At 48.1% G+C, this 25181-nt stretch overlaps 1 protein-coding gene across 4 annotated transcripts in view; it reads right to left on the bottom strand.

The window, feature by feature from the left end:
• Window positions 1–25181, bottom strand: part of TNIK (TRAF2 and NCK interacting kinase) — a 138413-nt gene that overhangs the window by 63616 nt on the left and 49616 nt on the right. For all 4 annotated transcript variants that reach the window (XM_042881358.1, XM_042881359.1, XM_042881360.1 and 1 more), the window contains exons 3-4: window positions 7926–7982; window positions 3602–3727 (exon numbers count right to left, since the gene is read on the bottom strand). In XM_042881358.1, coding sequence (XP_042737292.1) covers window positions 3602–3727; window positions 7926–7982 — 183 coding nt within the window. The remainder of the gene's footprint in view (window positions 1–3601; window positions 3728–7925; window positions 7983–25181) is intronic.

Genomic DNA, 25181 nt, shown 5'->3' on the forward strand with positions numbered 1-25181 from the left:
AAGCCAAATTCAGAAGCAGCAGCTGTAAATCTCCATGCCCTGTTGTATCACCCAGAGGAGTGACACAGCTCTTAAACCAGCCACTGCTCCCAGAATGGGATTCCACAGAGACTCCCATTCCCTGCCACCAACAACCTTTTCCATTTTTCAAGTCAGGGAAAGCCATCACACAACTGCCCCAAGAGAAATGCTGATGGAAACCCTTTCCCCTGTTGAATGTGAAAGCAGAAACTGGGTGCAATGCAACCCCTTGTGCCTCTGCCACACAGATTTCCCACTCCACCCATACCTTGGTGAAAGGGGCTCTCACCCCACACATCATGGCAATGACAGAGCCAGCGAGAGCATTAACATGTAGAAATCTCTGCCCTGTCAACATGTCACCCATGGGCAGTGGCAGCATTTGGGGGACTGAATAGAATTATACCTCAACCCCAACAAGCCTCCTGCCAAACGTGTGATGGCCTGGCAACCAGCATCCAGGTCTGCAGTGAGCAAGGGCCATGCAGTGAGGTCATGGCCACCCCCCAGGCCATTCCCCATATTTCTGCACCTCTTCTCCCTGGGGCCCCAATCCCACCAAAGGCACACAGCACCCCTGGCAGCAATGCCTCATCTGTAATAGCAAGAAGAATTTCACAAGAATCCACCAAGAATCTGGTCTAGTATTGGATATGGAGGTCGGTGGCCCTGCTTAGGGCAGGGGAGTTGGAGCTTGATGATCACTGAGTTCCCTTCCAACCCGAGTCATTCCACCATTCTACGAATACCTCGGTTTTGTGTTTAACATTCCGTAAAGGTTGTCCCCATGACTTTTACTTCCTGTCTCACTAATGTATCAGATCTGCGATACACATCTCTATTGTTGCCTGGCCAAGCACGCTCTCTTATTGCAGGAAAACTCATCTGGTTGGCGAGCTCGTCCTCCAGGGCAGCAGTGCTACCAAACAGGAGAGACCTGCTCATCACCACAGCACGCGGCAGAAACGATGACAATACTTTATGTCAGGAGCCCGCCGCGCTTCCGAGAGATCTTAATCTCCCCTGAAAGAGCTCTCTGTTTTTTATTTCCGTATCAGCCTCCGAACGTCGATAAAAAGAATTACTTGGGCATTATCAGAAACCGTTTTATTTCAACAAAGGGCCAATGAAAAATAAACAAGCCTTTATCTGCACTGGAAGACTGATAGAGTTCACACAAGTCCTAATTCAATCAGATGCCAAAACAACAGCTACTGAAGGCAGCGACACCAGCACTCCTGTATGGCCAGGGAGCGTCCCCATAACACCTCAGCCAGCCCAGCACCACACAGACTGCAACACCACTTCTAACTGCCCCACCAGCACTGCTGGCTGCACAACCCTTTTCCCCATGCATGGCTGGGTGACCCACAGGGAAATCACAGCTTCCTTCCTGACCTCTGCCAGCAAAGGTGCCCCAACACACACAGCTTCACAATGGAGACACGGCAAAGAACCTCTCCTCATCCCACGAGTTCCCCTTTTTGGTAGCTTGGGCTGCACGGCACGGACTGAACGTTTTAGAAAAATTATTTTCTTAACACTTGCATGTGCCAAGAGCTCCTTGAACTGGAGCTGAATTCACAAAACCCTTCTCCCTTGGTCTGGCTGTGCTAATCCCACACTCAGGCAGGAGCTAAGCCCAGCTCCAAGAGCGGCTGTCTGTCTAGTGAGGGCTTTGGCATGTGCTTGACTTTATTTTTTTCTTTTTTTCCCCTCAAGGCACTCCAGCAGCACAAGGTGAAATGGGTTGGTTTTTATTTCTCTTTTTTTTCTTTTTTCTTTTTTTTTTTTTTCTTTTTGGACACAGATTATAAAACAGCTAAAGCCAAATGGAATTTCACGGGATGAAAAGGCATTTCTCAGCTTGACAGCTTTCTCCTCGCTGAATTCCAGGCTCTCTGCAAAGAACACGTTTTTCAAGAGTTCCCACAAGAAAAAAAACAAAACAACAAACTCAGTCACAGAAGTCCCTGGAGCCCAAGCCCTGCACTGTCCCAGTAACTCAGACTAGCAGCACAGCTGGGTACCAATGTGGCACAGAACCCCGACAGCTTCAGTTCAGCCCCTAGTGACATTTTTTTGTCCTCCATGATTCTCCCCAGCTCCCACAGCCCCAACGTTTTGCCACATGGACACAACTGAAGCCACTGCACTGGGAACCTTTTCCCAAAATAAAGCCTAGATCCTACAGAAACTAATGAAAATAAACCACAACCTGCAGTAACTCTGCCAAGATGCAGAGGAATATGTTGGGATCCGCTGAATGAAAACCAAGGTTTTGGATGCTGACATTAATTCATAACTTTTTAATATACATCTGTATATTTGGAAGTGAGGCAAGTGGACATAGAGAATAAAACAGCCCAGGCTTTATCTTTTCAGCATTTCCATCACTTTCCTGCTGAACCATGGCTGTTTGCTACTCCTGAAAACATAGACTCTGGCAATCTTGTTCAGACACTGAAAAACTCTAGGCAGCAAAACGAGTTTTCTCCTTATGACTCCACCTTCAAATCGAAGAGGACACTGCTGCCTTTCCAGAACTGTAGGCAAAACACGTACAGCACTGAGCAAACCTGAGAAATAGCTGGCACTGGTTCCTTTGGCCTGCATGTGCTGAGTTCCAGCCAGCTCCACCACCTGCAGCACTCTGCAGAACGAAGATCCTACGTCGTGCAAGGAACACATGTGGGGTCACCTGTGTGGTGTGGGCACAGTCCTGCAGTGGTCTGGATGTCCCTGCAGCAGGCAGGCCATCCGCTCAGCCGAAGGGGAGCTGGCTGCAAGCCTCCCAGGCTCAGAACACAGCACAACGCCTGTGATTAATGTTTCATGGCCCTTATGGTAGGAAGCACGGCAGCGCCAAGCTGCTCTGTGCAGCTCTTGCAAGCAGCAGGGCAAGGAGGAGGAGGAGGTGGGCTCACATGTTCTGTCCTCTGATAGACAACGGGTTGCAGCTCTGTTCTCCAAGGCCTGGGAACACTGAATGAATAACTGAGAAGCTGCTGTCAGGAGAAGCAGCAGGATGAGGCAGGTTAGGATATGTGGGGGAGGCAAAGCAGCTTCAGCCCTTCAGCCACATGAGGCAACCGTCCCTAAAATGGCTGAACAGCTGCAGACCCTTCTGCCTTCCCTTCTCCATCCCCCTCCCTGCATTGTCTCTGTGGAACATGGAGCACAAGATGTAAGGCAGGGAGCTGGAAGGAATTAGGAGCAAGGGCACCCCCCACCCAGCACCTCTGCCTCCATCTTCCCAGTGTAGCTCCCTTCTCCCTCCAACTGGTTTCAACGCACTTATTTTCATAGCATAAAATAATTTTCAATTAATTATTGTAACAAAGATGCTGTTAATGACAGTCCAGAACAAATAGTTGTTTGTTTGTTTGTTTTTCTCAGCCTGTGAAAACTCTATGGCAAAATGGAGAAGCATCTTCCTGTGTAAGAACAGCCTTTTCAAAGTCACGATTTCAAAAAAGCCAGATGCAACATGAGCAGTGCAGGTGGTGGTAAGTGGGCAATGCAGGGAAACTGGGTTTGTCAAAACTGAGTTATTCTCAAGAAAAAGAAAGTAACTTACCCAGAGCTGATCATCCATTCCCGGTGGGTTCTTCTTAATAAAAGCACCATAATATGTAGCAATATTTCGGTGGTGAGAGTACTTCTTCAGCATGTTAATTTCTTGTTTGATCTCTTCCTCTTCATCCTGGGGTAAGGGGAAAAAAGCCAGAACAAAATAGCCGCAGTAAGAGACAGCATTTCACCCTAAGACAGCATTTCACAGGCGCTGCTCTGATCTCTCTATGTTACACTGGAGAGCTTCCACACACCACTTCTGACTGTCCTCTCCTAAGTTTCCTTTAATAGACTTGGGATTTTTGGTTTATTTGTTTTTTACAGTATGTCATTCACATCAAAGCCCCGGCAGCCTGAAAATCTGGACCAGAAACTAAGAGGTTAAACACGGGCCCTTGAACAAAAAGCTAAGAATAGCAGGCCTAGAGATGCTCTGCCACATCCCCTATCACATTTCTGAGCCCTGAACTGGAAAGATCGCCAGGCAGTTCAGAACTGCCTTCCCAAGTGGTTCGGCCTGTTGGTGCCTCCGCAGCGGGCACAAGGGAATGGCCACAACCACTGACCTGCAGGGCTGCAGTACAGCCAGGGCTGGGAGGAAAGAAGTCCTTGAAAGGAGACTTGTTCTGCATCCAGCAGGCCACCAGTATGAGGCTCTGTTCTCAGCCCACCTTTTTAAACAAATTCCTTTCTACTTCCTATCCTAACGCACATCTGTACCGCACTGCTCTGAAGCTGAACTACACTTGCATTAGTCCTGTCATGCATCAGCACGGCCCTCCAAGACCTGTCAAGAAATCTACCGGGATGCTGGTCTAAAACATCCTGCACAGCTGTTACTTCTCAGGCTGTGGAGCAGTGGGCAGCACCTTCGTGTTGATGAGCTCTGTTCCAAAAGGACCAGAAGGACAGTTACTGTTTTCCCTGTGTAGGACCCCTTCGTCCCTCACTTGCTTCATCCTGCCTTCAGTTTCACCAACCAGCACATGACAGGATGACCTGGTGATCAGATTAACCACAGACACAGTTCTTCTTAAGGACCAGTGCTCCCTGACTAGACACAACACAGCCAGAACCACAGATTTCTTCCCAAGCTACCAAGGAAAATGAGTCAACGATTACAAGTTTTTCAGAGACGATTCAGGAAGGAACAGTGAAGGAAAAAACAAAAAAGTAGTGGGGCTCGTGGAAAAAATCTGCAATTATATCTTCAGTATGAACACAGAGAGCATAAGCGCCAATGAGGGAGAAGAATGGGCCCAAAGTTTTTAAGAAGAACCTAGGAATTATTCTGAAAGACCACTATCACCTCTTCCCTTCAAGAAGTCAATATAATTTTGCTAGCACTTGTTTGCCTGGGGAACCAGGGAAGACAACACTTAGATTATCAAGCCTCAGAGATATTCTCTTATTGAAACGCTCTGTAGCAGAAAAGCAACTGGATGCTCAGTCCTGCTGGAAGCAAGGAGAAGCTGTCAGTACAAAAACCCACCAGCTTCCTGCATACCACTGGCCAGGTTTTTTGCCATTCCCCTGCTGGGTCGATCTCTGTCAAGAGCAGAGAAGAGCCACAAGGACATTTAGCCTAAGGTTTTATCTTGTGTCCATTTTTAGGCTGAGTAATTCAAAACGGGGGAAAAAGGTGAATAAGTATGAAAATAATATAAATAAATCTAAGCAGTGGAAGTCAGGATGTGGCCACATAGCCAGGCTCCAAGGGTGACATAGGAGCTCCATGCTGGCATGAGCCTGCTCTGTTAGAGAAGTCATGACAGAGGCCTACACAGGCACACATGTGCTACCTTATGGACAGGGTTGGCAGGCCAAAACCATGGGGACCTGGCTTCATGCCTGGGCAAGGATCACAGAAATGTTGCTGGAAGGGACCTTTGGTCCCCTTAGGGTCCCCAGCTCCACCTCCCGCTCTGAGCAATATCACTGCCAGCAGCCACCACCAGTACATCTAGCCAGAGAGGGCAGAAAAAGGAATTATCATAGCAAGCTGTTGTAACTACTCCAAAACCCCAGAGGAAAACCCAGAAAACCCACAGACCATGTGCTGTTGCCATGCTTTGCCTCCATCAATTGATTCTATTAGATCAGTGTATGGGAAGTAGGTCACAGAGCATGCAGTAGAACCAGCCTCTGGAAAATTAATCTGAATTCTGAATTCACAGTCACTGCTCAAACAGATCGAGTGCTGTAATCTGAGGGCCTCGATGCCCCAACCTTCCCCAGCATACAGTTAGCAGGAGCACAGATGACTTAAAGGATTGTCTTCAGGAATCCTCTGGGGTTTTAGCGCAGGGAAACATTGGGGTTGATGCAGTCTGGGAACTCAATTAACTATGGCCGATCTACTGTCCAGAATTATCCACTACGAAATTATAGATGGCTATAATTGGGGTGAACACACTACACCCACTTTTGTAGGCTTCTGAAAGATCCACCATCATCAGGGACAAAGGAGAGGAGAACTGGATAGAAAGCAGCACAACTGGAAGTGGTGCATGTCAGGAAGTGGCAAAGGATTGGAGTCTGGGTTCTTGCTACCTTGCGCTGCGCCTGGACCAGGAGCCAAACCCAACTCCAAGCAAGAATCAGCAACTGACTTCAGAAATGTCTCCAGAAACGATTCCTGTGGTGGCTGGAGAGCATGGCTCTGGGTCTGACTTCAGCATCAACAGCTATGGAGCCCTCAACCTTTCTTTCTTTCTTTCTTTCTTTATTTATTTATTTATTTATTTATTTATTTATTTATTTATTTTTAAGGAGAATTTATGCATTATATATTAAAAGAAAAATAAAAATAACGGGCGTGTTTTAATATAGCTGAAAGCAGCTCAAGAGGAAAATAATTAATAGCCAAACACCACATTCCATGCCAAATATATGATTTACTGCCCTGGACATTCACTTCAGCTAGTCAGAGAAAGGCAGGAAGCATCATTACTGTTCTCCTTAATTAAATACAACTACCTGCAGGATAGCTACAGAGCAGTTATTAAGAAGGATTCCAAGCTGAGACTTGATTTTAGAAGCAAGAAGTTTAGATCAGGGTTATCCACTTAAAGATAAGGCTGAAAATATCAATTATTGAGCAGGATTGGATTTGGGCTATCTTTCTTCAAAATCCTTGCTTGGACTCACAATAGTTGTAAAACCACTGAACTGAGTGCTGACTCAAACTTCCACCTAGAAGTAATACTCTGATTTCTCAGCTTAGATTTGTTGTAACCTCAGACTTAACCTCGTGGAATTTCAGTGCCATTAATGCCATGGGGTTATGCTTGGTGGGTCTGCCCACTGCCTTACAGCCTGATCTACAAAAATTAGATGAATGTTACTTGTAGACATTGTAAGAAAACAGAAATTCCCTCTGATTTATTTCCACACATCACTTCACCTATTAATACAAAAAAGAACCTGAGTGAAGGTCCTGTAGATATAAACACCACACCGTAACATCTGTGGCAATTCAAAACTTTTGAAGCAAGGCAATTCTGTTCCTGCTAAACTTCTGAAAACTTAACCAAAAACATTAATTCAAAACCAAGGTGGGTAGATTGGGATCAAGTCCTAGAGTTTGAAATGTGCTATTCCATTAAAAATAAAAACAAAGAACGTGCTTGCTTGCTTCTGAACTTGGTGCTGTTTATGCAGCCAAGAGCATTGGGCTATATAATACTTGCACATAAAAAAAAAGTCTTATTCAAGAAAAAGCATTCTCACATGACTCTCCTATATGCATCTGTTTAGACTTTGAGGAATCACAGCAATTCTACGCGTTTCTTCTTCTGTGGAAAATGGAAAATAGGGCAATGGTGAAAGCACTTTTTCTCCAAAATCCTGTTAGTGGATCAGTAACTTGCAAACTCTTGGTTTTCTTTGTCTGAGGTAACTTTCAGAAGAGCCACATTCCTGAGACCAGGATGCTGCACTTTTCCTCTGTGCCTCCAGGATGCATAGAAGTACTTCATCTCACACAGAAAACTTATGCAAAGCAATGCCTGCACACAATTTTGTCCAACAAAAACTTTTTAGTGAGAAATTTGGATCTGGATAAGCTGACACGTCTCACCAGTGCAGGATCATGGTGCTAACAATTGTGCTAAGATTTTATCAATCCATTCAAAAAAGCTACTGCTGCAACTGGATGCCTCACTGCTCCAGCGTAACATTATTCCTTCTCAGAACTCTTCTGCATTTGCTTCCTTCTCCCTTATTTCAAGTATTTGCTTCCACAGCCCCCCACACGTTATCACACGCAGTCCCCTTTCCCCTCTTATCTGGCAATTTAAGGATGCAGGAGGAGGAGGATACGTTACCCCGGTGACGTCCATAACCTTAATAGCAGCAAGCTGTCCTGTTTTAACATGACGACCCTGCAAAACAAAAAGGAGAAGTTTGTTTATTTTGCTTGTTTATTTGGCAGTGTTTTGCTTGCAGTAAACAATATCCTTAAGCAATCTCCTGGCTCTGGCAGCTTTCACCCATTTTTTGTTTTTTTCAAGAGCATCTTCACAGCAGCCATGATGGGAAAGCAATTCCCCCCTCCCTTCCTCCTGCCATTACAATTAATTAAAGGGCCTTCATCGCGTGCTGTGTTTTCCTGGCAAATAAGTGCTGAGAATACCCTTTAATGCTCAGCCATGCAAAAACAGCTCCGGGCCTCTCCTGAGCACAGACCATGACTCGGCTGTAAGTCCAGTGGGACTACAGGATTACACTCACTGCAGCACTTATACGGCACTGAGTGTGGTCCCCTCACGCCCCTGGCCATGGCACAGCCCCGTCTGTAGCAGATCAGGGACACAGATGTGCTTCTGTGCCACCATGTGACCACAGGAGACAAGGCCCAGCTGCAGAGGATGCTGAAGATCCACGGAGCGGAACTGCACGTGTGGACACCGCAGGGAGGGGACACCCAGCAGAAAAGGTGGGGGAAAAGGTGAGCCTCTCCTGAACGGCAGCAGCCCTCTGCCCAGCCTGACCCTGGCCCAGGCGCCGGCTGTGGGGCTGTTTGGGCAGCAGCAGCGCTGCGCTCGCTCTGGATTTGCACCTTCACCAGGAAAGCAATTCACCCAGCAGGGCTCCTCACTCATTTAATAACACCATTTACACGGCCTGAGCAACCTCATGTCCTAACAACAGAGTTTTATTTTAAGAAGTGCCCGGTGGTGCATGCAGACCTGAGCGTTGCCCCCACAGCCCGGCACCCCAGGGCACGGTCAAACAGCCCTCAGACTCAGCCTGGAAGGACCAGAGCACCATTAGCCATCATCTATTTAGATAGCCTGATCTGCAAACCCAAATCTTCCCTAAATCCATCCTTGTTTGCTCAGCCAGGAAGCGCCCACACTTACTGAGTCTTTAATTAAAGCCTGGGGAGCAGCAGCAGGGGATAGCTGAACACTATCACAGCACGCTGACTCTTCAATAAAATGGAGGAAGAGAAGGGGAAGCAACTCATGGCATTTAAAGCCGTGCAGTGTGCTAGTCATACCTAGCCTCTTTCAACACGCTGACACATTTTGGCTATCTAATTATCCAGAAAAAAGAGATATTAGTGTAGCCATGATGCATCCCAATGCACCTCTTTCAATGCAGCATGTGATCACATAGTATGCAGCAATTCATAAATCAGTGTTAAGGCCAATGGTTCTGAAATGCAAGGCTGAATTCTAATGGGTGTTTACAGAATCTTAACGGCTTCTGCGGGAGCCAAACAAAAGAAAAACATGTATGCAGTTTGACAATTCAAGTATTCCTTTGTTTTACACTTCAAGCTCAGAGTTGCTGCGTATCTTCACATAAAACCAGTTTTTGTTCATATTGCCTTCATTCTCTTCTCTCTCCATTTAACCCTGCTTATGTTCTTCCACCCATGCAATCTGCAGTGCAGTGAGGAGCAGGCTGCTGGCAGTGGGACCTGCGGCACTGGAGACTGCAGCACAGAACCAAGACCATGGCTTCAAGCACTGGTTTGTCACTGGGTTTTCTCCTTCCACGTAGAGTTTCCCTGATACAGGTCACCACATGGTTACAGCACACACTTGGAGTAACACCAACAGTGACTACCTCTTATCTTTGATGCCTCAAGACTGACAGCACAGTATCTCTGTTTCAGTGGGACAGCAGCAAGGTTGCAGATATAGGGCAGAAACTACAGCTGAACTCAAATTCAAGGTGGGTCAGCTTCTGTTTGTGACTCTGCACCATGAGTTTAAGTGTGAAAGAAGACCTGAATTCAGCAAAGCTAAATAAGAATTACCCAAAGATTTACTCCAGCTCGAGTCAAGCCAATCACTAGTGCCATCTGGGCCAAATGATGAGAGTCCCCACATCACTGACATTCTCTGGACTTCCCAGTGAGGTCCATCTTGTCATCTCCAACACCGGCAGCCACCATAGAAAGACCCAGAAAAGAAGTCTACTCAGGTGGTTTGGGGTCTGCTTTACAGAGCAACGAGGTCTGGAAGAAGGACCTGAGCAACTGAAAGAGTATTTGAACTTGCCAGCTCCGCAATACGCTGGCACTTGCCAAGACCTCTGTCTATGAAAAACCAAGGCAACACACTTGGTGTTTGCCATGCAGAGAGCAGCAATTTCTACAGAAAGCACAGTTCTGAAACAAAACCACACAGAGGGGGTTTATTCTAAGCAAAAATTGAGAAGGAAACTGCAGTTTCTAAAGGAGATGCTCAACAAAGCTCTGCTGTTCCTGGGACTCCACAGCCAACGGGCAGCAGCTGGTCACACACGGTGGCTGAAAGGCACAGAGCTAAGTCCACTGACAGTCAACGTCCCAGCCTTGCTGTGGTAGAGTTCTGCTGCCTACCTTTGATATTAGTGAGGGGAAAAAGGAACAACACTATTCTTGAAATATACTGGAAAAAGTAACCAAAGCTATGGTACTGCTTTAGAGACTACAGTACGAGTCCAGTCAGTAAATGCTCTCCAAGATAACGTGGGATGGAGACCAACAGAGAAGCCAACTGTAAAAGCTGCCCAGGCCGTGCAGAGCCTCGTGGTGACCCAGATGGGCTGACCTTAAAACTCCACTTGGGCTCTGCTGCTGTTTTGGGTTCGGATGCTCCTCCCTGCCAGGGCACCGCAAGCAGAAACCTCAGCACCACAGGTGCCCACACCATCCTCCCACAGATCTCTGCACTTTTATAAAGACTATCAAGCTCAGCTTTGCATGAGCCCTGTGAGTGGGTCAGGTGCCATCCTTTCTGATTCACAGATTGGTAAATGCTGAAGCTGTGAAGCTGGGAGGCTCGAGCACGCAGGGTGCAACAGCCGTGCTCACAGCAGACAAGGGATACCCTGATTCCATCCCCTACTCTCAACCAACACCCCATACACCTCTCAAAACATTTACAGAGGAAAATAAAAACGTTTTGCAAACATCTACTACAGCAAAACACTTTGAAACTCATGTGAGTGTAAATCATTAGGGACACTCAGTCACTCAAAATACAGGGGAAGTGGAACTGATAGGTCTTTAGCCTGGGAATTTATAACAAAGCCTTGCTTTTCATGTAGTTTGTCAGCAGGGGTGGGTTGTTTAGCTTCCTCCCTGCTGGGCGTTTCTCCTTCCAGCTGCACGTGCTGATGGTGACTCCACCATGACCTTACAGAAGAGCGGGCTGCAGGGCCAGAGCTGAGCTCCACTTCCTCCATCCCTGCTGCATTCTGCACCGCATGAGCACTGTGTCCCTTCATTGCCAATTAATCTTTGCCTCCAGTTTGAGAAGCCTGGTGTTCGGCATTAATGCTTTTGGTGAAACCACCATCTATAGTAAAAAATCCAGGTCATTGTCACTCTACTGTAGGCACTGCCGGCTTTATAATACGGATGCAAACAGAATAGATACGCTGAAGAGAGGCACTGAAAATGAAAGTGATAGATACAATAGAGGAACAAAATTAGCATGAGAACCATACATATTAAAAGATTTCATGCCAGCAACAAGCCCTTTTGACAGCGTTAGTCACCAAGCACATCCTGCATGTTGGCCAAGCAGAAACAGACGCATGTGCCCCAAAGGCAGCAACAACATCCCCACATCTGCACCCCTGACTTCTGTGCCCCCAGGGCAGCACAAGTGCTTGCTGTGCTTTGTCTCCAAAGTAACCAGGCCGGAGCAGGCAGCTGCAGAGCTGCCAGGCCACTCTTTGGCAACGTGTGCCATTGCTCCCAAAGCCAAGGCAGGTTGAAATTCATAATTAACGTGTGTCAAGTGTTAAATTGGCCAGCACGAACTCTGCACTGCTGTAATGAAGTTACAAAGGGGGATTGGGATAACAACCCTGAGCAAGAAAAGAGCCAGAAAGCCACTCTAATAACATGCTTTTACCTGATCAAAACTTGTGTCATTTAAAACAACACCGGAACTCTCCTACAAACACATTATGATTGAGCCCATGTGCTGCTGAGGTTGGCTCTGGTCCCAAAGCCAAGCATGTGGGTCAAAATAGGTGAGACCCAAGTTGCCTTCATTAAAAACAAATTGTCTCAAAATTCCTCTATGATTTTGGTGTTTCCATGCTTGGGAGCTCACCACAGGGAGGTGGAGAGGGCACAGGTGCCCAGAGGCAATGCTTATAGGACAATCAGCATCCTTTGGGAAACACAAGCAGTAACCGCGATCCTCATCAGCAGAGGCACCTCACATCACCCACCACTTCCCAGCATCGAGAGCACACCACTTCCACCACTTTTTGGCAACAGCAGCAAACAAGGCTCAAAGGGGAGCAGCCTGGCCACGCGAGCGGCATTCAGCACAGCCCCATGCCCTCGTGCCTGCTCACTGACGTACACTACCAGCCCTCTGCCATCAGCCTGCGTGTGGGAAAGGAGGTGAGCAGTTCTCCATCAGCTTGTGACACGTGGTCTTGCTTCCATTGTGCTGGATTTTTTCACAGTGCTGTCTCCTGGAATATTATTTATCGTAGCCTTTTTACTCAAGTGCTTCCAGATGACCATCTCCCAGCCCTGCTTGGCTGCAGCGTTCAATTCTGCACACAACTGTATGCGGCTCAGGCCAATTCCCAGCAGCCACTGACCAGTGAGCTGCTTCAGGCTTCTCATCCATAAGAGCTAGAGGTGCATGACGACTGTCGGCTTCCTGAAGCCCAACACGGGAAGCATGGCACCAACCCAGAGGCTCAAATCCCTGTACACCATCACCTCTGGACACCAGCATGGGTTTATCTACCCCGATCGCCCCTCTCATACAGTGTGGCAACTGAAGCCAAAGAAATTCAAAGGGAGGAAGGAACACAGATCTCCCGGAGCAGATTCTCTGCCCCATTAACCACTGCTGACTCTGCAAGGATCAAAGGTCAGCTGCTGGTGTCACTGGTGGGCACAGCACCCAGAGGTTCTCCAGCACCCTCCTGCTGCTTTCCCCAAAGCAGGTTCAGCATCTGTATGTGGTATCTTGGCTGAACAGCTCAATCTGCCTTCATCTCCATAAATACAGCACTGTGTTACAGACACAGCGATGGCTATGATGATGTAGAACAAATAGGAAAAAATAGGAGCTACTAAAGAGTTTTTCACTTCTCTGGATTTGCTGTCAAGGTTCACTTGGGTTTAAACCCGCATTTCATCCTCAAGATTAGTCAAGTGTGAACTTCAAAGCTGCCACGCTTTTTAATTAAACGTTCATCTGAGTATAAATGTGTGCTCCTAATTGCTCTCAAAAATGCTATATCAAGTATCACTAACTTGATAGTGTCAAGTATTAAGACTAATTTCTGCGAGTGAAGCAGGCACCAGAAGTATTTCTTTAAAGGTTGTGGTCTCCACGGTCCGTAAAATGTAATGAACCGGCACATGCTGGGAACACTGGTAAATGCCTTTAAACAGCATTTGATGCACTCGGGCTTTTTATTTAATACATAGAAAGATCCACTGGAGCACACCAAATTGGGCAGGGGCTGCTATAGGTCCATGGGAGAGGTCTACCTGTGCGCAGGCAAATGGCAACGAGACAGCAGAGCTGACTCCAGGGGCTCCAGGAGGGACTCAGCCTCACGTGCACAGAGGAGGGCCACTTGCTGTGACTACAGCCAAGCCCCAGAGCCAGGCAGAACACAGCAGCTGAAGGCATCCTCTCTCTGCTCAGCCTATAAACCCCATCAAGCATGCATAATCCCCATAGCAGGCATTTAATGGAGGAACCGCGGAGCAGGTTTAATGCTTTGAAGACAAACACTTCATATTCAGCCATTTTACAGCACCATTAATCTTGCAACATGTAAACATTAAAATAAGTGGGATTAGGGTGCTCTCATAAGGCCCTTCAGAAATTCTGATGGCAGCCTTGATGGAACGGAACATCGTCACCCCTCTCAGCTGAGCAAGTATAACCCAGGAGCACAGCAGGGAGCAGCCTCACCTCCCCAGGCTCTGTTTCTACATTCAGGACCTACTGCAGCCAAGCATCCCTGTGGTGAGCCAGAACTTCACGCAGGCCTCTGCTCCCGCTCCTGTCAATTCCTAGCTTTCTCCTAGTTCACGGCAATTTAGGGACTTGGTCCAAGATCTCTAGCATTAACACAACCCAAAATTGCATGCAATTTTTTTCCTGGGAGAAGCGCTACCACGGGAAGCGCATTTACCTTAGCACGGAGCCTGAAAAGCACCAGGAGGCTGCTAACAAACAGTTTTACGGCCTGCTGCTACTGCTCAGGCCTCTGGCTGACAATCACAGCACCACGCACACGTAGCTCTTGGGATTGAAACAGCCTCAATTTTGACTGCTCCAGATGCTCTGAGATAAGTGATGCAGACGGCACGCACCCAGCGCATGGCCGCCTCTCTTCTGTTCCAGTGCATGGCAACGGCACGGCAGCAGGCAGACCTGTGCCTTGCAACACTGACCTCTGGCAGCTCGTGCTGGGAAAGCCCGGCTGGGCTGTGGGGTGAGAGCATTGCACCGTGCAGCACCCAACATGAGCCCAGTGCCGGGGCAGGCAGGCAGCGGATGTGGAACAGTGCTGCAGGGAACCTGCAGAGCTCCCCAGCAAATCAAAAAGGGGAAATTCAGAGTGCAGGCTCCCTGTTTATGGAGTGCTAGCTAAAAGAATCGTTATTTCTGTTTTATAGCAGTAAATGCACTTAAGCATCAGCACCACTGAAATACACCCGTGTTGACAAACACTAGAGTGTGCTTCTCAATGAAATTACAAAGTGCTGGACATGCATCCAAACTGTCATCCTGCATTACATTAGACCGCTTTACAGCATCCTGCCTGATTCACACTTGGCTTTTATAGGGTAAAGGCAAGTTTATATACTTCTCAGTTTCCCACTGAAAAGGATCTTGAAAGAAAAAAAAACAACGCTCAGACTAGTTTAAAGGGGCTAACATCTATGGAAAAACAGGCTCTTCCCAGTAAGAAAATCCAGCAATCTCCAAAACAAGCTTCTTTTATAAACGATGTGCTCTGGCTTTGCACTTGGCTTACACATCTCTTAAGGCTTATCTGAAATAAATCCACGTCTTTGAGAAAGTAATTAAAACATCAGATACTCTAAATATCAGGTCAGCATAAGAAAAAATGAGTCATGTAACAGGATGGGAAATATATAAAGTGTTTATTTTAACTGAAGCAAAATATCTGTTCAATTAATCAGAGCAATCACGGGCCAATTGCTCTTGCCTGCATTTAACTTCAGCACACAAAACTTCTCCCATTCCACGCTGCCTTTTTTCAGAGAAACAGCATGACCATGACAAAGGCAACCACAATGACAGTGCATTTCCCTCCAGCTTCATGCATTTCCACCTCTCCATCATTGCCCAGTTTCACAAACAGCTCTGTGAGGAGTTCCAAGCAGCCCTGCTGCCCCAAGGCGCTGAAGGACACAACCAACTCAGTGCAATTCCTCTGAACTCAGACGGAACTCCACCTCCTTCAAGTGCCTGCCTGAACCCAAGCTGCAGAGCAGAAGTAACTGACCTCAAATGTTTATACATTTTCCATCCCAGGAGTCAAAAGAAGCACACACAACTGCTCTACACATTAATTTCTGGCAAAGGGGCATTCCCAGAGCTGCCCTCCATGCCCTGACCTGCCCTGCAGCAGCCTGGGGGCTCCTCTAGCCCCTTCCCTTCAGCCAAGCTGGCACCATCCCCTCCCGAGGCTTTTGGAGAGCAGGGACCACCACCAAACAGGACAAGCACAAGTTTTACTTCTATCCAAGCTTCCCTCACATCTATCATCTTTTCCAACCTTTAATGAAGCAAAATCCTGGAAAACATTCAAAAAACCTCTAAAGAGAAAGATAAACAAATAGAGCAGATTTACTTGTTCCCTGAGAAAGGCATAAATCCTCTCCCAGCACAGACTGAGAGATGCCCAGGGCTGAGCTGAAGCCCTGAGCTGAGGGAATAACCTTTGGGCTGAAGCACCTCTCACTGTGTCTGCCCAATGTCTAACCAGGACATATGGCCTAGAGAGCTGCAGTTCCATCAATGCAGATCAACGACAGCTCTGATGACAAGGAAAGTAGGCAGCATTATTAGGTTATCAAGCTAAACTGTTAGGTTAGCTTACTATTCATCTCCAAAACAACACACTCTATTGCACATAGGTGAGCAAAGCAATAACAAAACACATCCCTAAGCCCAAAGTTTGCACTTTTGCCAACCCCTCATTCTTAGTTCAAGGAAAGGAGACTGGAAACCCCGGCTCTGTCTGTGGCTCAGGAAGAACCAAGAGATTTCCCTCTCCCATAGATAACTGAATGTAAGGAGTCCCAAACCAGCACCAGAGGTCCCAAATTCTTCTAGACGTAGTTTTTGCCCCTTCCAATACCCACCCAGGGATAACAGCTGTTCAGAAAGCACTCGCTGCCTCTTTGTGGCACTGCTGCTGATAAACAGAAGCAAATCAGGGAGCAGCAAGGGGCTGTGTATCTGCTTCACCTCTCACATGAGGGACAGTGGAGAAATGCCGTCCACAAGTGCTTGAAGGTGCAGGTTTTGGAGAGCTGCACTTCATGTCAGAAAAGCCTTACAGCAGGGCAAAGCCTCAAGATGTTTCTGCATCTTGCAAGGCTTTCCCATGGCACAGGAACAAACACTGCAGATTTCCCAGCAAGTCAAAGAACCATCACGGGAACAGAGAAGGGCAGGGATGTAGCTGGGTAACCTGCAGCCAGGGCCCCTCACTGCTTCCTCCACCTCCCCATGCCCCTCAGCCCATCCCTTTCTTGTCCTCAGCTCCCAGGCTTCTCTCCCTGCGCTGAGCACGTGCATTTCTGCAGCTAAAAGAAGGCAGTACAGTCTGTTCCCAATAACATTAGTTCATGACAGCCATGTTATTACCACCCTTTAACACCCCCACTTTGCTTCTGTTTCTTACCGCTGCCTATTCAACACCACAGCATTCATAACTAAAACTGAAACTCCATTTAAGAGACCCACAAGGCAACCCTGTATGCAGGCCACGTCTCCCATAACAGCACCACACCATCCCTTCCAGCTGGGAAGCACCGAGCCATGGAAGGAACAATTCCCACAGAGCTCTGGCGTGTGGCTGGTCCCACAGTGGTGATGCTGAGCTCTCGAGGGCAGCCAGGAAGGACAAAGCCTCCTCCAAAGGATCAGGCCATCACCAGAACGGGGAGCACCCTGCTGCCAGCTGGGATCTGTGCAGCACACAGGAACGGATGAATGGGTGTCCTTGGGCAGCCGGCAGCGTTCTGCACCCTTCCCTGTAATTAGCAGCATCACCAACGAGCTTTCTGCCAGAAAATGTGCCGTGGCATCTAACAGGGCTGTGTGTTTTGACAGACAGACTTTTACCTCTCTTCAATCCAGATCTGTAACTCTCCTACAAACCACGGTTTAGAGGGGGGGAAAAAAATGGCCCTTAAAGAGAAAACCCCACACATGCTGATGGAAATGTGGTTTCTTGAAACACCTCTTCAGTGCCATCTGTTTGGCTCTGGTTCTAGTTTCATAGTAGCAAGATCCAATTTAGGAGGTGGCATGTAAAGTGCTAGGTGGATTTCCAACCAACAACAGCAGCAAGAGAAGCATCCCCACGAGCCAAGCGCTCTGCGGGATGGACGGGAGCAGAGCAGGAGGCAACACTCAGGTATCAGCTGTGGAAGCTGATCGAGATCCCCAACTGTGATTATTTTCAGAGTTAATGATATTGCAGGCAGCAGCAACTGTATTCAGACACACCTTTGTGCTCTTCTGCACCCAACAGAGGGAGGGGAGAGGGAAGGAGCACAGCTCCAAGCATCACTTGGGGAGATTCTTCCATCCCCCAGCTCTGAGTGCGACCCACAAGTGAATTCACAGCTGGGGACGCTGACAGCTCAGCTAGGGAGGCAGAAGGACTAAAACCTATAGGTTCCTTGAGCCTCTCTTGTTCAGTAACACTCAGGTCAGTGACAGTCACACCTCAGTTCCCAGCCCCACGGCTGGCTTTAGGCCAGCTGTATGTGCATTAAGGTTTCATGCGTTCGCATTCATCAGCAGCAAGGTTCCAAAGCCCTGTTTAGAGGTGCCCACTGCAGGAGCGGGATGGTAAAGGTACTTAGATTCCATGAGGTTTTGGATGAAGTTCCACAGCTGCCAGCAGCCATCACGTCCATCTCTTAGGGTGACTTAGATCCCGGTGTTAGGAAAAGCAGCATAAGGATGACAGAAGTAATCCCACATCCAGCACTGCTGAGGGTTCCAGAGCGCAAGATGCTGCAGACCCCATGTTGCACATTTCAACACAAATAACAATTTGAGGTCTCACATACTTGAAGGCAGATGAGCATCACACTCTTTTATCCAGAATTACCTGCAGGGCTTTTGTCTGCCCTGAGCAGCCCTGACAACTCACCATCCAGCCTGGCCTACTCCCAGTCACTTACTGTCAGCAGTCAATAAACATTTTGCAGTGCCTGTGTTGTACTGATTTAGAAGCACCAGCCATGCCTAGAGCAGCACTATGTGATACCCATACCAATGCTGCTGTGCAGGGCTGCATCTCTGCGTCATCCACTGCTTCAAGTGAGTCAGGTATGGGGCAGCAACATTTTAGAGAGGCATTTTGGAAACAGGAGCTCAAGAAACGCTGCTCAGACCTTTTATCCTTTCATTTGCTTTATGTATGTCACACATGTATTTGCTCCTTTGTTTGGGATAACGAAGGGATTTTCTGGCTCCTGCCAAACAGTCCCACTGCGGCTTACCTCCAGAGCCAGTCAGCAGGGCATGAGCAGCTGATCAGCAGATTAAATGGTACTGCTTTTACAGCATCTCGCTTTCCAAGCCTCCCCTCTCAAGCAGCAATCTCCTACCCCTACAGCAGCTGGGCAGAGCTTTTCTATTATGAAATAGCACAGCCAGGGCTTGGCCTTTTCCTGCCTTCCAGACAGCCCTGCAAGAAGGACCTGGGACAGCCACTGCTCAGAGGTCCGGCCTCTGAGAAAAGCAGTGCTGCAAAATACAGAGCCTGGGGTGCAAGAGGTTTGCTAGGAAAGGAGGTACCAACAGGAGATGCCACAAAGCAAGGAGAACCCGCAAGCACACGCAGTGATGCCCAGATGGGGCTGAGAGCAGAAGAAGAGGAGGAGGATTTAGGGTTAGCAGCAGCAGGTGACACCTGCACCAGGGATCGCATGGAGACAGTGCAGCTTAGGAAGGAGTGGGAGGAAGCCAGAAAGACCTGGGTGCCCTGCTGCACGAGCACAGCATTAGCACAGCACTGAGCTAGTTGGGAATCAAGAGACTTCAGCCACTGCCTGCACTTGGTTATCAGTGCAGGAGAGCTATCTACCTACTAAGGATCCTATTACAAAGAAATAACAAGCACAAAGGCAATCAATATTGTGCAGTTTAAAAGCACCATCTGAAGGCAATGGGTTTTACTCGCTGAGATCTGCCAGGTGAAGTGATGCAAGAAGACAGGATTTGTGTGAAGCTTCACTGCTGGCTAATCCGAATCCTGCTCAGGTTGTGCCACGCTGCAGGCACTGCAGGAAGGAATCAAGTCCATGCACTGCATTGAATCAGACCCCTGACCTGCAATTCCAGCTGTACTAAAACAAGGAGAAATGAATGCTTTAGGAGCTCCTCCGCAGGTGCCTGCACACCCAAGGCAGCACCCCACTCTGCCATCAGCTTTTCACCCTTTGCCAGCAGGATCAATGCATGCTGAGCACTAAAAGCAGCCAGTGTGTTACAGGCAGATTCTATATTAAAAATTCAAGATCCTTCCCAGCAGTGAGATCAAGCTGCAGGACACACCACAGCTGGTCTGCCTTCTGGCTCTGCAGCACCTTCAACCACAAACACAGCCAGCACATGGGAATGGGAAAGAACCTCACTGCATTTTTCCATAAAAATCAGACACTGCCCATTTGTCTGTTCCTTCAAACATGGCTGGGGAAAGATGAAATAGAAGGCTCAATGCCCTTTAAAGTTGAGCCTTGGTTAATGACCACCTTTTCAATATGCTATGGAACAACAAACCCTAATGAAGGAGGAAGATGTGCCCCATGATGCTTCGGACCCCTGCTTAGGAGGTGGCATAGAAGCACACTTGGGGATTCAAGCTTGTCCCTCACACTGCAACGCTGCTCGGATCTGCACATCCAAACAATAGCACCGCATACATCCTTGCATTTCTTCTTTCTACTTTTCCCAACAGCTTTACAACGAATGAGCACAATTTCTTTACATTTGTAATTCAAATGTTCCTATGCAGCATTTCCACAAGAAAAAGTGCTTCAAAAGCGCACTGGAAATTGTAATTAAAACCTGATCTCTGAGAGATGAGTCATGTTTCTGCAGGCTTCAGACCTGGCCTCAGAAAAATACACCAGCAGAGCACTGTTTACCAACTTTACATGGGGAGCTGCCAGCATTTATCAGAGACTACAGGAACGCTTGCATAAATATTAAGGGCAAAAGATGAAATGAAGTTATTTCTGCTCAAAGGACTGGTTTACTTGGTGCACTGAGCCTGCTCCTCCCACAACCACAACAGCTCCAAGACTTCTCCTGTCCCTGGAGGTCAGCAGGCCAACCAGCAGTGCTGCAGCTCCCATTCCATGGGCATGGGAAGGGCAGCAGGCACTGGCCCTGTGGGGTCAGGCAGCCCCTGAAAGCATCCAGCCCAGACACGCTGCCTTCTGCTCTGCCAAACTTTCAGCTCTTATTTTCGCTTCTCTCCTTCCTGCTCCCAACAGCCTGAGCTGTTTGAAACGCAAAAGCATTTCCATCATCTCTTGCCACTGTAAAGCACTTATAAAAGGGACATGTCAGGAGGAAATGGCCAACACTTGTGATATTCCTATGCACGCCCAGGACATGGGGCAGGACCTCATAGCATGCCCTAATCTCTGCAGTGCATCACAGATCAGACCAAAGCCTCAATGCAAACAGCCCTGATGCTGGGGCTGAGGTGAGCTGAAGCCAAATAGTCACACAGACTGGCTGATCTTCAGCATTTCCCAGTCACCACCTCAAGTGCCTCTGTCTGTGGAAGGGGTGAGAAAAGCAGAGAAAAGGGACCGGGGAGAGGCAGCCCAGGGAACATTCATACCTAAGTGTTGGCTTCCCTGCACGCCCTTACCTCCACCTGACCTTCCCCAAGAAGGAATCACCTCTGAGGAAGATCAGAGGGCTCACCCTTGCTCCCCAGCTCAGAGGGCAGCAATGAGCCCAGACAGAGAAGTACAGAGGTCTCAGGAGATGACAGCCTTTTCTCTACCAGATCAAAGGGATCAGTGCTGCACAGGGATCAAGGAAAGCTCCTCTCACTCTTTGCAACTCAACCCATAATCAAGACATCCACTTGCTGTTGATCCATTCCAGGAGCAGGGGCTGCTTACAGAGGTGACACTGACAGGCTATGACACCAAACCTCTGCTTGTTGTCTCTGCCTCAGGTCCTCCTCCCATTCTGCACTTGTTCAGCCTTGGCCCTTGCTCTCTTGTGTCACAGAACAGCATGCAGGTCCTCTGGAACAAAACCACTCCTCTAAATAACACTTATTTCATATCACAAAGATGAGTTCATAATGAACAGGAATACACATTTTCAACATGCAAAGCACAGCACAGGCAAATGAGAAGACAGAGGTTTGTGTCATGTTACAAGTGCTGCAGAGCAGTGCATGAACACCGTTAGACACGAGTGCCATCCTAATACCAGCCAGAGCACGAGAGTCACTGCACAGAAGGCAGCGCAGCTCCGAAGTTCACCTGCCATTCCATCAGTCATACGGAAACAGCAGAGCAGACAGCAGAGGGCATGTACAACACAACCACCCATGGATCCGCCTGCTCCCCAACACCCGACTGGTCTGCACTCAGCTGGGTGCTCCTCGCTCCTTCTCCTCCTATACCCACTTGTCAGATTGGGAACAAGCACACCTGAAACAGATGTTTTCCCCTAATTCAGGCCCTCTCCCACTTTCCACCTGGTGAGCCACCTAGCCCAGCTTCACTCCAGTTTCTCTGGATGTTGCTTCCAGCCAAGCTCGTCCCAGAGAGCTCACAATGCCATTACAGACGCATCCTGGCAATTTAATTACAAGTGAATAATAGCGGTTAATGCTCACAGCAGCGATGTGACTGAGGAGTGCAGTCATTGGCAACATCAGCAGCACAAGCTGATGCGGAATGACTGCAGGAGGAACAACTCATCAGTACTGCCTACAAGCTGTGAGCCTCCATTGCTTCGAACAAAGGGGAGCATGAGTAATTTCAGACAAAAGAATGAGCCCTCATCAAAACTTCTGGAACACAGATCTCTGAGCTGTGCTAGGTACAGGTGCTATAAATCTCTTTTTTCTTTTTTAAGCTTTCTCATTTTGTTTCCCTCCTCCATGCTTCCAAATTCCTACCCTTCTTTGAAAAAGATGAGCTGAAGAATTCCCTGAAGGCTGCAGTCCCCAGTATCTCTCAGATGAGAGATTTCAATAAGCAGTTATTGGTTACCACTCGCTCCGCACACAGCCCTGCTGCAGTGCCTCTCCTGCTCTCTTCAGACCTTAAAGCATAAAGGCTCAACAGACCACAAGGACACGGGACTCAGTAAAGGCTGATGCTGGTGACAAATGGAAGCCATCCTCACAGCCCTGAGTTATGTGTTGCTGGGGACAGAAGGAGAATCTTCTGTCAGTACTTCTTAAACCAGCCTCAGTGAAAACACGACTAATGCGCCGCACCGTGATTTATTGTAAACGTGTCCCAGTTCTGCTAAGAACTAAGTCAGGAAGCAGAAGTGAAAAACACCCAACGTGACAACAGAAAAGATTGCTGTCTCCTCCAAAACTCCTGGACAGCATGAAAACACTTCAAGGAAACCTGAAACCATTTCTCCTTCCGTGAGCGTAGTGAATGGGTCACAAACGCAGCCGTCCTTTCCAACGGAAGCACCCTGTTTTCCTGAACAATTTAATGTAAATTAGATTAACCAGCGGTTGCTCCTCTGCCCTGTGCTGAGCGATGAGTGCCTCTTGAAGTGCAAACATTTACTTAGAACTGTACAGGAAAATCTTCTTGCTTGAGGTGAACCCGGCCCTGGGTCAGCAGGCTGCTGATGTGGCACACGGCTGTGCACAAACGCCGGAACAAAGTGCTGGGGCCACGTGCCACCAGCCTGCCTCCTGCCCTGCATCGAGAGCTGGGAGGAGAAAAACCAGCAGCGAAACAGACAGGAGGAGAAGACGGCGGTAGGAAGAGCAGTCGTTTCTCTCCATCCTCCCCCAGACCCAATATTTATAGTAAAGTCCCTAAAAATACAAGTTCGGGCTTCCTGCAGTGTTTCACTGACAGCTGCTTTTCTCTCGCTCCTGAAGCCCCGTGAGCCCCCACTTCCTCCCATTTCTTGCTGCCTTCCTGCTCGGTCCCCTTTTTTCTTCCCCATTTCCCCTCTCCTGTTTATTTGCATTCTTTCCCTCTTCCTCCCCTTCTTGTACTCAGCTTTTCCCCATTATCTGCCTTCCCCACAGCTCCCAGTGCAGCCCCGCACCCTGCCCACACCACGAGCAGGGCCGTGGCATCCCATGGGTGGGAAGACAACGATGACAGGAGGCCTCTGCCCAAGCCAAGGCACAAAACCAAAGAGCAAATTCTCCCTTACCCCCAGCCATGCTTCTCCTACTGCAGCACCTGAACACAAAATGAAGATTCCCATTTTTCAGGTAATTCACTTTTTACTGCAGTCCTGAAGTTGTCTGCAAACCGCTGTGTTTTGTTTCACACTCACAAAACACTGAGGGTGGCAGTGGACTCTTAAGCTGGACTTCACAAGGTACCACCTTCACACACGTATCAGGCCACATTAGTTTTCTTCCTTTCCTCAGCCTCTAAGCTGGGCCCAGCATTTCAGACTGAAGATTGGTTTCCAATCAGAATTACAATCTTGTCAGGATTTGGCATTTTTGTAACATACTGAAAAAGATGTCATTCCACCCTTCAACCTGCTAACTTGTTTTCTTGGCACTATCCTAGGACAGACACCTCTCAGCCTTGCATTAGATACACTAGTACTGAATGCTCTGGAAAAAGGGAGAAAGGGGGAGAAAGGGGGAGAAAGGGGGAGAAAGGGGGAGAAAGGGGGAAAAAGGGGGAAAAAGGGGGAGAAAGGAATTGCTATTTCAGGTGTGGAACAGGCCTCTGGGACCTGAGCACCTGAGCAGGCTGTGGCAGCCCCTGCAGGCAGGTCAGTGCTCCTGGCAATAAGGATGCTCTACACACACATCAAGCCCACCAGTGCAGGGATGAAGGTCAGCCATTCTCCAGTGTGGCTTCAACATCTTTCAATCCCGTTGGCCACTGTCTCTTGTCAGTTATAACAGCCTCAGAGCTGCCAGGGAAGTAATCAGAGGGAGAGACTATCGGTATAAGCAGATATAATAGAAACTCAATTAAATTAGGGAAGTACTCAATCAACCATAGGACATAAATACAAAGGAAACCAGGTCTATTAGTTCTGTTTTTTGCAGAAATGCCTGCTTGCTTCCCGAGTACTGGGGAAATAAGAAAAATAAGTAATCTTAAAAGCACGATCCTTGTTTGCTGTTTAACAAAAGGTAGTACCAAAACCAACTGCAAACCAAGCTGCTAGAAAAACAGCTTGCTCTTATGACTGCTGAATAACTGAGCTCTTGTGGGGGAAGCCTGGTTTTGCTTTAACTACGGTTAAAAATTAGGAATCACACCTTGGCCAGCTTCAAGGGAAGAACTTCTGAGCCCAGTTCTCCTCTCAGGTCAGCTTTACACCAATGCTTCACCAGGACTCCAGCGTCCCATCACTGCCCATGTATGAATCAAGTCAAGATCACTGCATAGAGAAGTGCCCGTTTTGTGGGATGGTTCAGGAAAACAACCAGGCACCACATCCAGCAACCTCTTATTCCCTTTCTCTGCTCTCTTTCCTACGTCTACAAACAGCTCTGAACAAGGCTCTTCCAGCAGTTGCTGGGGCTGAGGAACATAATGAGCAGCTGGCCTGTACAAATGCTGCTTCGTCCTTGTTTGGGGTTTCCAGGTTCAGGGCCAGCCTGGTAACTGGGGTGTATTTAACAGCCGTGTT

The sequence above is a fragment of the Lagopus leucura genome, unplaced genomic scaffold (genome assembly GCF_019238085.1).
Source record: "Lagopus leucura isolate 7727_CA_CO unplaced genomic scaffold, USGS_WTPT01 Super-Scaffold_100029, whole genome shotgun sequence".
Taxonomy (NCBI): Eukaryota; Metazoa; Chordata; class Aves; order Galliformes; family Phasianidae; genus Lagopus; species Lagopus leucura.